The sequence below is a fragment of the Scyliorhinus torazame genome, chromosome 17 (genome assembly GCF_047496885.1).
Source record: "Scyliorhinus torazame isolate Kashiwa2021f chromosome 17, sScyTor2.1, whole genome shotgun sequence".
Classification (NCBI taxonomy): domain Eukaryota; kingdom Metazoa; phylum Chordata; class Chondrichthyes; order Carcharhiniformes; family Scyliorhinidae; genus Scyliorhinus; species Scyliorhinus torazame.
In genome coordinates, this window is record NC_092723.1 from 100,963,928 (window position 1) to 100,981,554 (window position 17,627).

General features: G+C 49.9%; 1 protein-coding gene across 1 annotated transcript in view; it reads right to left on the minus strand.

Moving 5' to 3' along the window:
* Nucleotides 1-17,627, minus strand: part of LOC140394020 (uncharacterized) — a 186,087-nt gene that overhangs the window by 154,678 nt on the left and 13,782 nt on the right. The window contains exon 3 of the mRNA XM_072480791.1: nucleotides 9,576-9,623. Coding sequence (XP_072336892.1) covers nucleotides 9,576-9,623 — 48 coding nt within the window. The remainder of the gene's footprint in view (nucleotides 1-9,575; nucleotides 9,624-17,627) is intronic.

Consider the following 17,627-nt stretch of genomic DNA (forward strand, 5'->3'; position numbering starts at 1 on the left):
TTTACATGCCATTTTACCAATGATGCGAGAGATCTGCTCCCACTCGAGAGGGAGAGATGTGGCATGTCACTATTAGCACTTTCTTGCAATTGTAATGGGTTGGTATATTTGATGATAATAGTTGCCATTTTACTTTCTCAAAGACTTCAATTTGTGGCGCCTGCCACAATCACTTCTGGTGTTTTTATGGCAGTAAGGGTGAGAACAGAGAGGCCAAGTTTGGGATGAATTTCCCATAATAATTTCCAATCTCAGGAAAGGCTTCAGTCCTGTTGTATTTTGTGGGATAGGCACCCCCTTAATGGCCTTGGCTTTGTCTTCCACGGGGTGTAAGCCTTTCTTGGCTGGGTGATTTTACCGAGAGATTGCCTGAGCTGTAAGATCTTTGAACAATCTAAAAGCAATTTAGTATGTGGCCATTCTTCTCTGATGCATAAGAGTTGGAAGTATTTGCCGATTGCGCTTTAACCCTGCTAAAATTAATCTCATTTAAATTCAAAAAGCAGGGATAAATGGTTAAATTTAGCCTAAAGCGCATAATGTTCCTTTTACAGTAATACATTAACTAAAAATCGAGAGGTCATTACTGCAGGTTCAGGAAGTACAATTCTCTAGAAACGTGGCTGAAGGAAACCAGACGATTATAGATCAGTTGACCTAACATCTACTCTCAGGAAATTATTGAAGTGTATAACTAAAGAAAGAAGCCTGGATTTTCTGGTCTGGGCGGGACAAGAAATTCCTGCCCAAAGTCAATGGACTTTTTGCTGGTTTGCCAAATTTACTGCCCTGCCCTGCCTGCAACGGTTTTCAGCTGAATAAAGAGAGCCAGTGTGAATTTGTAGCTGGTAGGTCATGTTTGATAAATCTGATTGAATTTTTTGAAGAGCTGACTAAAGTCGTGGACAGGGGAATGTTGATGGATGTTGTTTATATGGACTTCCAGCAGGCATTTTTAAAAAAAAATTTGGCGTACCCAATTCTCCTTTTTTCCCCAATTAAGGGGCAATTTAGCGTGGCCAATTCACCTACACTGCACATCTTTTTGTGTTGTGAGGGTGAGACCCACACAGACACGGGGAGAATATGCAAACTCCACACGGACAGTGACCCAGGGCTGAGATCGAACCCGGGTCCTCCGCGCCATGATGTTGCAGTGCTAATCACTGCGCCACCATGCCACCCATCCAGAAGGCATTTAATGAAGACATTCATGAAGTTGAAGACAAATTATTGACATGGTTAGGTTGGCCAAGTGGGAGTAGACCAAGAGCAGGATTAATGGGCAGGTAAAGCGTTAGGATGTGACTCATGATATCGCTGAATTATCTCGGTTGGGACCTGAACAATTCACTGTATTGATTGACAACTTAGACAGTGGGAGTCAGTTAGCTCAGTTGACTGGACGCCTGGTTCGTGATGCGGAGCAACGTCAACAGCCCGGGTTCAATTCCCGTGCCCGCTGAGGTTATTCATGAAGGCCCAGCCTTCTCAGCTTTTTCCCTCGCCTGAGGTGTGGTGACCCTCAGGTTAAATCACCACCAGTCAGCTCCCTCAGAAAGCAGCCTACAGTCCTTTAACAGATATTCAAATTTGCCAATGACACAAAGATAAGTAGTGTCGATGGAAACCTAAAATTTGTGACATTAATATATTAAATGAATGGGTAAAACTAGAACAAATGGATTTCGAAGGTGGCAAATGTGAAACCACTGCATCTAAAATGGATAGAATGGTAAAAAGCTCCAAGTAATAGAAATTCCAAGAGTGGGACTTCCGGTGGCGGCCATGAACGGGTAGGTCAACATTTGATAGCTCCCGCCTGTAACGGACTTTTGGACCTTTTTCCCCAGTTTTTTTCCCGGATTTTATGGGATAAAGCAGTGAAGAGTGAGACAGTAAGGAGAAATCCCCCTCCGGTGTATGGAGAATTGGACCAGAAGTGGCCGTGTGAGACGACAAAGTCCTATAAGGGAGACGCAAGCAAAGCTGGTAACACGGGACAGCATGGTGGAGGGCAAGGGCCACGGGGAGATGGCACAGTTGCCGACGGAGCAGCTGGTGAAGTTTTTCAAGGATTGCTTCGCCAAGCTGAAGAAGGACACGCTGGATCCGATTAAGGCTTTGATCGATCAAGTGGTTCAGAATCAGGAAATCCACGGGAGAGCCATCCAGGAGGTCGAACAAAAGTTGTCTGAGCACGAGCAGTATATAACCGTGCTGGAAAGCAAGGTGGGGATGATGAATGACCGCCAGAAAATAATTCAGGAGAAGCTGGAGGACCTGGAGAATAGGTCCAGGAGGCAGAATCTCAGAATTGTTAGCCTCTCAGAAGGTAGTGAGGGTTCGGATGCGAGGGCCTATGTGACGGACATGTTGGAGAAGTTGCTGGGGGCTAGGGGCGTTCCCTCGGCCTCTGGAATTGGACAGAGCGCACAGAGCCCTCGCGAGGAAGCCCAGAGTGAATGAACCGCCGAGGGCCATGGTGGTTTCATGGACAAAGAACATATTTTGCGGTGGGCCAAGAAAAAGTGGAGCAGCAAGTGGGAGAACTGTGAGTTGCGCATTTATCAGGACCTGGGAGCGGATTTGGCCAAGGGTTCAATCGGGCAAAAATAACCCACTTTAAGAAGGGAGTGAAGGTCGGGATGCTGTACCCATCCCGCCTGTGGGTCACACGTGAGGAACGGGACTTCTACTTTGAAAGACCAGACGAAGTATGGACCTTTATTAAAGAAATGAAGCTGGTAGCGAATTAAAAGATACTTAAGCCTTGGAGAAGTACTGTGGCAGCGGTTTGTGGTGCTGGATTGTAAAAATTTAAGTAGCTCGGTGTGAAATAATGGGCTGTGTGGATGGTTAAAGGTTGATCTGTCTTGTTGGGACCTTGTTAGAGGGGGGGATGGGCTTTGAATTTAGTCCTGCTTTTTGGGTGACTATTTTTCTAAAGTGATTGTTTCTTGACTGTTTTTTTTCCCTGTTGTTTGTTTACTGGGGAATGTGATGTTTTTAAAATGTTTATTCATGTTGGGGGGGCGGGGGGAGAGAGAGGAGAGTACAATAGGGAGGCAGACTGCTTGATGCCAGGGGCGAGAGCTATCGAGTCAACATGGGTCAGTTGACTCTCGGAAGCTCAGTGGGGGATGGACAGGTGTTAAGCTGGAGCTTGACTTGGGGGATTGGGTTTTTAGTGTTGTTGCTAGTGGGGGTTGGGGGGGTGGAGCTGCTTTGCTGACAGGGGGGGAACTGTTACTAGTGGACAAATGGGAGGTTGGGAACGGTGACAGTCTGAGTAGGGACTCGAGGGAGCGGAGGGTGCGAGCTCGAGGCTGGCCTAAAAAGGGTGATGGCTAGTCGGCAGGGGGGGTTGGAAGCCCCCCGTCCAGGCTGATCACATGGAACGTGAGAGGACTGAATGGGCCGGTCAAGAGGGCTCGCATGTTCGCGCATTTGAGGGAACTGAAGGTGGACATGGCAATGCTACAAGAGACACACCTAAAGGTTACAGACCAGACGAGATTAAGGAAGGGGTGGGTTAGCCAAGTGTTCCATTCAGGACTGGACTCAAAGACCAGGGGGATTGCGATCTTGATCAGCAAATGAGTGGCATTCGAGGCAGGGAGAATCGTGTCAGACAAGGGAGGTAGGTACATAATGGTGAGTGGGAAGCTGGAGGGGGTGCGAGTGGTACTTGTGAACATATATGCTCCGAATTGGGACGACGTGGAATTTATGAGGCGGGTGTTAGGTAAGATCCCAGACTTAGAGTCACATAATCTGCTCACGGGAGGGGACTTCAACAGTCATTGATCCGGAATTGCACCGGTCAAAATCCAGGACTGGGAGGAGGCCGGCTGCGGCAAAGGAATTGAAGCGTTTTACGGAACAGATGGCGGGGGAGTAGAACCATGGAGGTTTGCACGGCCGAGGACGAAGGAGTTTTCCGTTTTTTCACATGTCCACAAGGTATACACGCGCATCGATTTTTTTATTCTGAGCAGGGCGCTAATACCGAAGGTGGTGGATACTGAGTACTCAGCAATTGCAGTGTCGGATCATGCCCCACACTGGGTGGATGCTCCAAGGCTTAAGTGTCTTTTAATTTGCCTCCAGCTTCATTTCTTTAATAAAGGTCCATACTTCGTCTGGCGTTTCAAAGTAGAAGTCCCGTTCCTCATGTGTGGCCCACAGGCGGGCTGGGTACAGCATTCCGACCTTCACTCCCTTCTTAAAGTGGGTTGTTTTTGCCCGATTGAACCCTTGGCCAAATCCGCTCCCAGGTCCTGATAAATGCGCAACTCACAGTTCTCCCACTTGCTGCTCCACATTTTCTTGGCCCAGCGCAAAATATGTTCCTTGTCCATGAAACGGTGAAAACATACCACCATGGCCCTCGGCGGTTCATTCGCTCTGGGCTTCCTCGCGAGGGCTCTGTGTGCTCTGTCCAATTCCAGAGGCCGAGGGAACGCCCCTAGCCCCCATCAACTTCTCCAACATGTCCGTCACATAGGCCCTCGCATCCGAACCCTCACTGCCTTCAGGGAGGCCAACAATTCTGAGATTCTGCCTCCTGGACCTATTCTCCAGGTCCTCCAGCTTCTCCTGAATTATTTTCTGGCGGTCGTTCATCATCCCCACCTTGCATTCCAGCACAGTTATATACTCCTCGTGCTCGGACAATTTTTGTTCGACCTCCTGGATCGCTCTCCCGTGGGTTTCCTGATTCTGAACCACTTGATCGATCGAAGCCTTAATCGGATCCAGCGTGTCCTTCTTCACGAAAAGCTTCACCAGCTGCTCCGTCGACCACTGTGCCGTCTCCCCGTGGCCCTTGCCCTCCGCCATGCTGTCCCATGTTACCAGCTCTGCTTGCGTCTCCCTTATAGGACTTTATCGTCTCACACGGCCACTTCTGGTCCAAATCTCCATACACCGGAGGGGGATTTCTCCTTACTGTCTCACTCTTCACTGTTTTATCCCATAAAATCCAGGAAAAAACAGTGGAAAAAGGTCCAAACGTCCATTACAGGCGGGAGCTAGGATGAGCAAGTTTTTTGGGGTCGAGGTTTTGTGTGCGAGATGCGCGGGAAGCCCAGCAAATCATGTCCACATGTTTTGGGCATGCCCGAAGCTTAGAGGACTTTGGCAGGGTTTTGCGAAGGCAATGTCCACGGTACTAAAAACACGGGTGGTGCCGAGTCCGGAGATAGCAATCTTGGAGTGTCGGAAGATCCGGGAGTTCAGGGGGCAAAAGAGGCCGACGTCCTTGCCTTTGCCTCCCTGGTAGCCCGGAGACGGATCTTATTAATGTGGAGGGACTCGAAGCCCCCGAATGTAGAGACCTGGGTTAGTGACATGGCTGGGTTTCTCAGTCTCAAGAAGATAAAGTTTGCCTTAAAAGGGTCAATGTTAGGGTTCTCCCGGAGATGGCAGCCATTTGTCGACTTTCACGGGGAAAATTAAAAATGTCAGCAGATGCAGTATTCCGGGGGGGGGGGGGGGGCGGGGGAGGGGGGGGGGGGGCGGGGAATGGACGGATTATTGTTGAATGGTTGAGGTGTGTGAAAATTGGGCTGGGGGGGGGGGGGGAATGTTAATTTTACCATGTTGATGTCATTGTTTTGTTACTGTTATAAGCATTTTCAAATACCTTAATAAAATATTATTTTTAAAAATAAAAGAAATTCCAAGAGGTGGGGTTCTCGTATATGGATATCATTAAGATGATATGAAAATACTCTTATTTTACAATTGAATATCTGGAGTCCGGATTATTGCAGGATGGTCGAGGAGGGGGGGGGGGGTGGACAACTGAGGCCATGCTTCAGTTATTGTTACAAAAAGTTATTATTTGTTTATGGGATTGCTGCAAGCAGTTCTAAGCATCACACCTTAGGAAGGATATATTGGTCTTGGAGGGAGTGCATCATAAGCTTACCAAAATGATAAGGCTCAAACTAAAAGGAGGGATTACATAAACTAGGGTCATATTCCTTGCAATATAGGTTATGGAGTGATTTAATCAATGCTTTCAAGAAAGGGGAACAAATTTGGTAGCTAGAGAGAAACGATTTTCACAAGCTGGGAAGATGAGGACAAGAGGGTGTAGGATATAAAATCTGTAGAAAGAAGAACCACAGCTTACTGTTGAGTAAGGCGCCTCCAATCACGGTGATGTCTAATTGTTTAAGTATGACTAAAATAGCCATAATGCTTTGCGGCATCAGAAACTGGGAAACAACTGGAGTGGGATTCACCGTTCCCAGACGGAAATTTGTTTCATAGATTATCATAGAATTTAAATTGCAGAAGGAGGCCATTCGGCCCATCGAGTCTGCACCGGCTCTTGGAAAGAGCACCCCACCCAAGGCCAACGCCTCCATCCCATCCCCACAACCCAGTAACCCCACCCAACATTAAGGGCAATTTTGGACACTAAGGGCAATTTATCATGGCCAATCCACCTAACCTGCACATCTTTGGACTGTGGGAGGAAACCGGAGCACCCGGAGGAAACCCACGCACACACGAGGAGGATGTGCAGACTCCGCACAGACAGTGACCCAAGCCGGAATCGAACCTGGAACCCTGGAGCTGTGAAGCAATTGTGCTATCCACAATGCTACAGTTTTTGTATGCTCTGACCCCTCTAAAATGGCGTCATTGCGAAGAGTGCCACACGCTATTGGGTCGGCCTTAGCGCATTACCTGAAGGCCCTCTCCCGATGCTCCGCCTCTGATGGGCCGTGTTCCCGACCGTGCAGTTAACGTGTGGTCTCAAGAGGTCGGGAACCCAGCCTGACAGCTGCGGACTGTGTCCAGCGGCGCCATAGTCAGGCGGGAGCTGTGCTGCTGGCCTCGCAAAGACTGGGAGGCTGATGGGGTGTCCAGGGTGGCACTATCTGGCAAGTCGGGTCCACGAGCACGGCCGGCGCCATGCTTTACGGCGCAACTACTGCATAATATAATAATAATCTTTTATTGTCACAAGTATGAAGTTACTGTGAAAAGTCCCTAGTCGCCACATTCCGGCGCCTGTTCGGGTAAGCCGGCACGGGAAGAATTGAACCTGCACTGTTGGCCTTGTTCTGCATTACAAACCAGCTGTCTAGCCCACTGAGCTAAACCAGGTCTCAACCGTACACATGCACAGCCACGGTCCCGGCCATTTTCCAGCCCTTTATATTGTGGGTGCTGGGAGTTTTACGCAGCGCGGCTGCACTGATTTTTATTTTCGACGTAAAACGCCACAGATCCTCCGCACTTAGGTTCAAAAACGGTGAATCCAGCCCTTGGTTTTCCTCAAATTTGCTGTCCTGGATGTTATAGTGTTGCCAATTTGCACCGGAAACGCCAATAATGTTGCTCTTTTTAACTGGATACGGACAGTTATTAATGATAATATTGCTTTTCAGAGTCACCAGGTATCAAATGATACCAGTACAAGGCTTTACCGGATATCGATCAAAGACCAAACAACCAGTTAGTAAGTTCAAGTTCAATGATAGTTTATTTACACACAAGAATTACTTCGACATGCAACATAGAACACTACAAGCTAAATTACACCTAACACTACAACAACCTGCACTTAACTTCAGGCACCCGGCTTTATGCAGAGGAACAAGGCCTTTGTTCGCATCTTGCGTTGCTGGGTCTGGAGAAGTGACTTTGTTCTGCTGGGCTCATCCGTCTGGTAGCGATCGTTGGTCTTGATCTTGCTTTTGGTCGTGATGCTGTAATTGGTTTTGGGCGTAAGCCGGGGCCCAGAGAGTGCCGGTGCGCCGGGGCCAAAAGAGACTGAACACATGGCAGTGTCTCTTTTTATCCTTCGGGAGTTTCGCGCTGTTTTGGGCGGTCCTTAGATCTGGACCCAATAATTTGTCAGGCTCCGATTACTGCCTTCGATTTTAGCCAATAAAGGGGCGGGTGCCTTGATGGCTGGGCGTGTCCTGAGCGGTCATTGACCTTGGCTGTTTGGCCTTCCTGGGTGATGGGAGTGGCGCCGATGAGTCTGTATTTGATACCTGCGTACAAGTCTTTTGTTCTGGAGAAATGGGCCATTAGAATGCAAATCGGCTGGGGGTTTTGATAGTATCTGGTTATCTCGTGGCCAATATACACTTGAGCTCTGAGTTCATCTGGATCCTGCATTGGCCATATTTCCCGTGATTCTTTGCAAGTGGCCATACTTCCCTTTGTAAGTGGCTATGTTTCCCTTTGTAAGTGGCCATCCCAGATGGCTACAATAGTGAAGTAATTTTCTTATAGTAAAGCAGTCTTATCAGGAGAAACAAATTAGAATTGTTCAACAGGCTATTAAACAGGCCTCAAAATTCTGCAAAACAAGACAAGACAGATGTCTGTCAGTGTCCAGGACTTGATAAGCACAGATAATTGCAAGCCGACAAATGAAGAAGTTAGGCTCGCAATTATCTGGAAGATTGCCAACTTAGTAGTCTTGATCAGAGATCAGCTGAGGAACATTGGAAGATGAGGAGGAGCTGCCCCCAACATAACAAAATGCTGATTTTTAACTGTAAACTTTGAAATTTTGGTACTGAAGAGAGATTTCTTTAATCACTGAATTCTATAATCGACACTGAACTTATTATTTGCAGAACGTTTGTAGGTATAACTCTCCTCAGAATACAGTGCATTTTATCACTCGACTAAGAGTTTGCTGTATTATATTCCAAAAAAGACTTTAGTGGTTAACTGAAGAATTTGATCTCATTGGCCGAAATTTTCCAGCCTTTCCTGCCAGAGGGGTCAGAAGATTGCACCAATGGCGCCCACTTGCTGCGGGTTCTCCAGCAGGAGGTTGTGAACAACGGGAAAACCCATCGACAGCGGCAGAAGTGGAATATTCTGTTGCTAGCCAATGGGGGGCCACCTCCGCCACAGGTAAACACGCCTTGGGGAGGGGGTGTCAGAAAATCCTGCCCGTTATTTCTGTAACTCTTGGGTCAGAACTCAAACTCATTACGAGTAGGAAGGTCTTAAGGGGTTATAATGTAAAAATTAGAACCAGACCTTTCAACAGTGAAGTGAGGAAGCACTTCTCTCTTTCCCCACACTTCCTCCCGGATCTGCTTCACCATTGATAAGGCTGATCAGATTGTGGCTCCTATCTTCCCTCGGTACCCTTTGACTATTTGAACTTATGGAGTTAGGTCACAGGTCGGCAGCGATTTCACCAAATGGCAAAACAGGATCATTGTGATTAAATGGCCTACTCCTCTGCTTATCATCCTCTATTAACTACCTGTAACTATCGTCCTCTATGAATTACCCTGGCCCATTAATCACACATACGGCTACACAAAACATCGGGAAATTACAGGCTAGGTTTTTATCTATTCATCGTGGTTGGACTGAAAATCTGAGCCTATCTTTTGTTTGAGCCAAGACAGAAATCTTCAAAACAAGGGGGAAAATTCTAGATTTAGACATAGCTTTTACTCACATTTTGAACGACCTGTACTCTCTTGCAGCATTTCTAAGCAATTTAACGTCACCTAGCTACTCATCTTTGAACATCAATATTTGAGCTGTTGCTCTTCACAACTCACCAGTTTGCGAGACGTTTCTTCTGTATTTTGTGCTTTGCTTTGATTAGCCTGGGGATGTACACATTTTTCAATTAGGACTGATGAAAAGTGAAACAGTCAAACAGAATATCTAAATACGCACACAAAAAAGGGAATGTTGTGGTGGAATTAGTAAAGCGTGCTTGGAGCGTTTCTACAAAGAAGCAGCTTTTTACGGTGCAGCGAATTAACATAGTATACCTTAGGTGTACACAAATGTGAAGGCCCTTTTGATAAAAATGCTGCACCCTTCAATGGTCTGCAGAGGGAGTTACAGACCTATTGTTGCAAGCTCAAGTTAAGAAGATGTAAATAAATGAACGAGTGGGAAATCTCTGCTCAGACTTTTAACGGCACTGTCCAGCTTGTGGTATTCAGCAGTTTTATGGCACAGAAGCAGGAACAGTGTTTTGCCCTTTCACATCTTTCTGAAGTCACTCCACTTGCAATGTCTTCATTTAACGTGGTAGGATTATGACCATACAAATGCTATCTGTGCCCAGAGGGCAGCAGGGAAGTACACGATTCAGCAGAACTCAAATACACAGACATCCATGTCCTACTTAATAAGATTGAGAGCCGGCCAGATTACTGCCCCTGCCAGACCATCATTCAAGGCCACCTCCATTCCTGAGCCCTAAGTGCCAACTGCACCCCCCACCAAGGCAGTAAGACTGAGACTCCAAAGAGTCTTGGGGCTAGAGGGATCAAAGAATATGCAGGGCAGGGAAAAGTGGGAACAGGTTCTGAGTTGGATGATCAGTCATGATCATAATGAGCGGTGGAAGCAGGCTCGAAGGGCTGATTGGCTTGCTCCTATTTCCTATGTTTTGTTTTCTTTCTTGCACAACTCATCATTCACATTGCGTTCTGGTTAACAATATGTCTGATGCCTTATCCTGAGGCTGGGAAGATCTTTCTCCCTTCACTACCCATTTCATTCTGCCCTGTCATCTTATTGCCTGCTTCTCTCTGAGGGATCAACTCAGAGACTGTCACCTGTGAGGAATTCTCACCAAGTGACTCACAAGACCAAAAGACAAGAGTAGGCCATTCAGCCCTTCGAGCCTGCTCCGCCATTTTATAAGATCATGGCTGATGTAAGTCCACTTTCCTGCCTTATATCCATAACCCTTAATTCCCCAATTGATTAAAAACCTATCGATCTTGGCCTTAAAATGTTCAAGGCCTCGGCCTCCACAGCTTCCTGGGATAAAGAATTCCAAAGATTCACCACTCTGAGAGAAGAAATTCTTCCTCAATTCCGTCTGAAATGAACTCCCCCTTATACCTGCGTCTCTGCCCTCTGGTCCTACACTCTCCCATGGTGGAAACGTTCTCCCAACATTTACACAGTCCAACCCGCTAAGAATCTTTTATATTTCAATCATATCACCTCTCATTCTTCTGAACTCCAAGGGGTACAGACCCAACCTGTTTAATCTTTCCTCAGATGGCAATCCCTCCATACCCAGGATCATCACAGTAAACCTCCTCTGTACTGCCTCTGATGATAATGTATCTTTCCGGGACTTCCGGTTGCGGCTATGCAGAGCTAAGTTGCACGGATGGCCGCTCCCACTTGGAACAAACCTTTGGGCTCTTTTCAGGGCCCCCAACGGAATTTTTTCGACATTTCCCGGTGTGGGAAGAAGACTGCAACATTCCCCCGACAGTGTATGGCTTGGACCAGGAGCGGGGCGGCTAAAAAAGTGGTGGTGAACCCAAAGAAAGTGTGAGGGAAGAAGAGCAAGATGGTGGCAGGTGGGGACCAGGCAGCGTGGATGCAGCGAGCGCAGGAGCAGCAGGAGGTTATCCAGCGCTGCTTCAGGGAGATCAAAGCGGATCTGCTGGAGCTGATGAATCCTTCTATCGATAAGCTGCTGGAGACCCAGACGGCTCAGGGAGTGGCGATCTGACAAAAGACCTACGATAACGAGGACGAGATCTTGGGCCTAGCAGTAAAGGTGGAGGCGCACGAGGCGCTCCACAAGAAATGGCAGGAACGGTTCGAGGAGATGGAGAATCAGTCGAGGCGTAAGAATCTGCGGATCCTGGGCCTCCCGGAGGAGCTGGAGGGGTTGGACGTGGGGGCCTATGTGGTCACCATGTTAAACTCGCTGATGGGAGCGGGGTCCTTCCAGGGGCCCCTGGAGCTGGAAGGGGCCCATAGAGTGCTGGCGAGGAGGTCCAAGGCTAACGAGCCGCCGCAGGCGGTGCTGGTGCGGTTTCATCGGTTCGCTGATCGGGAGTGCGTGCTCAGATGGGCCAAGAAAGAGAGGAGCAGCAGGTAGGAGAACGCGGAGGTTCAAATATATCAGGACTGGAGCGCGTAGGTGGCGAAGAAGAGGGCTGGGTACAACCGGGCGAAGGCGGTGCTGCACAAGAAGGGAGTGAAGTTTGGCATGTTGCAGCCGGCGCAACTGTGGGCCACCTACAAGTACCGGCACCGTTATTTTGAGTCCCCGGAGGAGGTGTGGGCCTTTGTTCAGGCCGAGAAGCTGGACACAAACGGAGGGTCGGGATGGGTGGCCGGGGATTGCTGTTGGTGTGTTACATTTTGAGGGGGGGTACTTTGCTCTTGTTTCTTTTTGATTCGGTGTGGGTGGTTAGGATGGGTTGGGCACTGTTTTGGTTGGGTCTGTTGGGTGGGCTCTTGGAGGGGGGCAAGTAGATGGAGTCGAGGTGGATGGCCGGCAGGGGGGGTGGGGCCCCGCGGGGAGGGGGAGGCCCGAGTCGGGGTTGAGGGGACTGGGCCTGTAAAAGGAGCTGCGTCAGAGGTGGCGGGGCCGGGCAGGTGGAAAGCGCGGGCTTTTTCCCATGCTGAAGGCTGGAGGGGGCGGGGCCGGGGATGGGAGGCGAGGATTGTTTCCCGCACTTGGAATGGAAGGGGGAAGCAGAGAGCCTGCTGATAGGTAATGGAGGAGGAGGGGATGTCCCACAATGGGAGGAGTTGAAGGAGAGGCGGGGGCCGGGGTCAGCTGACTTGTGGGAGTGCAAATGAGGGAGCAAAGCAGCTAGGAGGGGTCCTAGCTAGGCGTCGAGCATTGTGACAGACAGTGGCGGCAGGTATGTAATGGTAAGTGGTAAGCTGCAAGGGGAGAGGGTGGAGCTGGTCAACGTGTACGCCCCGAACTGGGACGATGCGGGTTTTATGCGGCGCATGTTGGGTCGGATCCCGGACTTGGAAGTGGGGGGCCTGATAATTGGGGGGGACTTTAACACGGTGTTGGATCCGGCACTGGACCGCCCCAGGTCTAGGACGGGTAGGAAGCCGGCGGCGGCTAAAGTGCTGAGGGGGTTTATGGACCAGATGGGAAGGGTGGACCCTTGGAGATTTGCAAGGCCGGGGGCTAGGGAATTTTCATTCTTCTCGCATGTTCATAAGGCCTATTCCCGGATCTTTTATTATGAGCAGGGCGCTGATAGCGAGAGTAGAGGATACCGAGTACTCGGCGATAGCCATTTCGGATCACGCCCCGCATTGGGTGGACCTAGAGCTGGGGGAGGAGAGGGACCAGCGTCCATTGTGGTGCTTGGAGGTGGGGCTGTTGGCGGACGAGGAGGTGAGTGAGCGGGTCCGAGGAAGCATAGAGAGATACCTGGAGGCCAACGATAACGGGGAGGTCCGAGTGGGGATTGTCTGGGAGGCGCTGAAGGCAGTGGTTAGGGGAGAGCTGATCTCCATTAGGGCCCACAAGGAGAGGAGAGAGCAGAGGGAGAGGCTGGTGGGGTAGACAGGAAGTATGCAGAGGTGCCTGAGGAGGGACTGTTGAGGGAGAGGCGTAGCCTCCAGGCCGAATTCGACCTGGTGACCACCAGGAAGGCGGAGGCGCAGTGGAGAAAGGCCCAGGGGGCGATTTATGAATATGGGGAAAAGGCAAATCGGATGCTGGCGCATCAGCTTCGGAAGCGGGTCACAGCTCGGGAGATCGGGGGAGTTAAGGATAGGGGAGGGAGTGTGGTGCGGAGTGGGGTTGGCATTAATGGGGTTTTCAGGGACTTTTATGAGGAACTGTATCGGTCTGAGCCCCCACTGGAGGAGGGAGGGATGGGCCGCTTTCTGGACCAATTGAGGTTCCCGAAGGTGGAGGCGGGACTGGTGGCGGGATTAGGGGCCCCGATTGGGCTGGAGGAGCTGGCCAAAGGGATAGGGAGCATGCAGGCAGGGAAGGCACTGGGGCCGGACGGTTTCCCGGTCGAATTCTCCAAAAAATATTTGGACCTGTTGGGCCCGTTGCTGGTTAGGCCCTTCAATGAGGCAAGGGAGGGGGGGGCTTTGCCCCCGACGATATCCCGGGCACTGATCTCCTTGATCCTGAAGCGGGACAAGGATCCCCTGCAGTGTGGGTCCTACAGGCCGATTTCATTGTTAAACATAGATGCCAAGGTGCTGGCGAAGGTCTTAGCCATGAGAATGAATTGAGGACTGGGTGCCGCAGGTGATCCACGAAGACCAGACGGGGTTCGTGAAGGGGAGGCAGTTGAACGCGAATGTGCGGAGGCTCCTGAACGTTATTATGATGCCGGCGAGGGAGGGGGAGGCGGAGATAGTGGTGGCGATGGACGCTGAGAAGGCCTTCGATAGGGTAGAGTGGGGTACTTGTGGGAGGTGCTGAAGATGTTCGGATTTGGGGAGGGGTTCGTCAGGTAGGTTAGGCTGTTGTACGAGGTCCCGATGGCGAGTGTGGCCACGAACAAGAGGAGGTCTGAGTACTTTTGGTTGCATCGAGGGACAATATCACCCCTGCTCTTCGCACTGGCGATTGAACCCCTATGGCTATGGCACTGAGGGAGTCGAGGAACTAGAGGGGGTTGGTGCGGGGTGAGGAGGAGCATAGGGTGTCGCTCTATGCGGACGACTTGCTGCTATACGTGGCGGACCCGGTGGGGGGAATGCCGGAGGTAATGAGGATCCTCGGAGTTTGGGGATTTCTCAGGGTACAAGCTCAACATGGGGAAGAGCGAGTTGTTCGTGGTTCACCCAGGGGACCAGGAGAGGGTGATTGGCGAGCTCCCATTAAAAAGGGCAGAGAGGAGCTTCAGGTATTTGGGGGTCCAGGTGGCCAGGAGCTGGGGGGCCCTGCATAGACTTAATTTCACGAGGCTAGTGGAGCAAATGGAGGAGGAGTTTAAGAGGTGGGACGCGTTGCCGCTGTCCCTGGTGGGTAGGGTGCAGTCAGTTAAGATGACGGTGCTCCCAAGGTTTTTGTTCCTGTTCCAGTGCCTCCCCATTCTTAGCCCGAATGCCTTCTTTAGGCGGGTCAACAGGAGCATAACAGGGTTTGTGTGGGCGCGAGGGACTCCGAGGGTGAGAAGTGTGTTCCTGGAGAGGAGTAGAGATGGGGGAGGGGGGGGGCTGGCACTGCCCTACCTCTGTGTGTACTACTGGGCCGCCATTGTAGCGATGGTGTGCAAGTGGGTGATGGAGGGGGAGGGGCCTGCATGGAAGAGGCTGGAGACAGCGTCTTGTGAGGGTACGAGTCTGGAGGCGCTGGCACGGCACCGCTGCCGCTCCCTCCAATGAGGTATACCACGAGGCCGGTGGTGGCAGCTACCCTCAAAATCTGGGGGCAGTGGAGGCGGCATAGGGGGGAAGTGGGGGCCTCGGTGTGGACCCCGATACGGAGGAACCACCGGTTTGTCCCAGGGAGAATAGATGGAGGGTTTTCGGGGTGGCACAGGGCAGGGATAAGAAGGTTGGGGGACCTGTTTGTGGATGGGAAGTTCGCGAGCCTGGGGGAACTGGAGGAGAAGTATGGGCTCCGCCCGGGGAACACCTTTAGATATCTACAGGTAAGGATGTTTGCCAGGCGGCAAGTGGTGGAATTCCCGCTGCTGCTGCCACGCACAGTACAGGACAGGGTGCTCCCGGGGGGGGGGGGGGGGTTGGAGAGGGGAAGATCTCGGCAACTTACCAGGTGATGCAGGAGGAGGAGGAGGCCTCGGTGGTGGAGTTGAAAGGTAAGTGAGAGGAGGAGTTGGGGGGGGAGATCAAGGAGGGGACGTGGGCAGATGCCCTTGGGATGGTGAACTCTTCCTCTTCGTGCGTGAGGCTCAGCCTAATACAGTTTAAGGTGCTGCACAGGGGACACATGACCGGAACAAGGATGGCAACGCTCCATTTCCAGTGAAGGTTTATTCACGGAAAAGGCTCCCTATGGCTTCAGAGTGTGGGAGCCAGAATTTGCCAGAGTGCTTGCCTGAAAAGAATGATCTTTGAAGAACATCATACCAAGCCTACGGCATGCAGCATCTGTCAGATGTGTCCTGAGTCTACAGCTCCCTTTTGCAGCAATGCAGAAGCTTGTAATCCTTCCCGGCATTAATACAGCAAGCTACAGCTGCACAGAAATCGGCAGATGACCAACTAAACCAAACCCAAGGATGAGTCAGTGCTTCCACAACAAAGCAAGTGCCTCCCATGATCTAAAGTGCACATAATGCACCCTTGTATAGGTGATAGAAAAGCAACAGTAGACAGTCAAAGGGAAGCCTGGTGTTGGAGAAGAGTAAGGTAGCCAATTCCATTTTGGAATTATTGTATTAAGATAGACTTTGCGCTTTGTGATTCGGGGTGCATGGGGAGAGTGGGGGAAGGGAGATGTCAATTTTAACTTCAAACTGATTTCTGGCAGGAATTAACTGGAGTCATTTAGTTTATCGTCCAGAATGAGGCCACAGTGATTTGAGCCACCAGCTCTCATTACTGTGGGACCAGTCCAGCAGAAGGGGCTGCCAACCTTGTAAAGATCAGGCAGGCTGGCTGTCTGGCCTAAATAAAAAAAACTTAATTTTATGGCCTCTTCACATCACAATCCTTTTCTAACCTGCTTTAGCTGCTGGGTGAACAGCAGTTGCTTTCTCACAAGCCCCAATTAAAATGCCAGAGGCAATAATTGATGCAATTCGACCCTGATTCGCATATATAAAGATGGACTCTCTGGCTTCATGCAGGGGTCTGCTCTTAATGCAAGGTGTGGTGATGTGCATCACTGTAAATACATGTAAGCTAGACAGACACTAGAGGGAGCACCAGAAACATCACACACACACACTCAACCAATAGATAAGATAGACAGGAGGCGACCAATGGACTTTCACGATACACAAGGAGGTGACACGACCACAGGGGGGCATTACACCAACCCATACATAAAGGACACCATGCACATGATCAGCCCTTTGGCCAGTGGAGACAGTCAGTGAGGAGAGGCACAGGGTTGATTCATTATCACACCCACCACGTGGAAGACAGCAGATGGTTAGTCAGTTAGGTAGCTATAATAGGATTAGCAGTAGTGTCGAACACAAGTTATAAAAGTGCACATAGTGTAAATAAATGAGTTGAAGTTATTTACACGTCTCGATCTTCCTTTGACAAATGCATCACAAGGAAGCCGCTTATGTTACAAAGGAAACATAACAAAATACAAGGGTCTTGTTAAAGTTGGACGCATGCGTACCCAAGCAGCTTTGTGGCAAGTAACCTGTTCCATCTTAACAATACTGGACTTGTGTCTGCAAAGCATGTAGAGTTAAAAATACTAACCTTGGAAAATATGTAATGGGATACTCATTTTGTGCTGACTTACTCACTCAGGTGATCATTGTTGGGAAAGTTGTGTTTAGACGAAGAGCTGGTATGCTGTCAGATGGCTATTGGTTAATGAAATCTAATTTTATTTGAAAGTCCTGAGCGAGAGGCCAGGCTGTGATAGTCCAGATCAACTAGTCCACAAAGAGAACTTCTGATAGCTTTGCGCCTCTGATAACTCTTGGAAAAAAAATCATTGGACAACTAGGATTTTGAAAGTGTCAATATAAGGAACTTGGTGAAGAGGTTTACCCAGGGTCAGACACAGAAAGAGGTGCGGTTGGAGTGGGAATATGAGGCGATGACCTTGTCCGCTATTGAGACAATAAACTTTGGAAGCTGACAAAGTTAAAGGGGTGGCTGTGTATACAGGTAGCAAAGTTATTTGGAGGGAGAGATTAAGGAGTATAGTAGACTCAGAGGAAAGGGGTAGATGA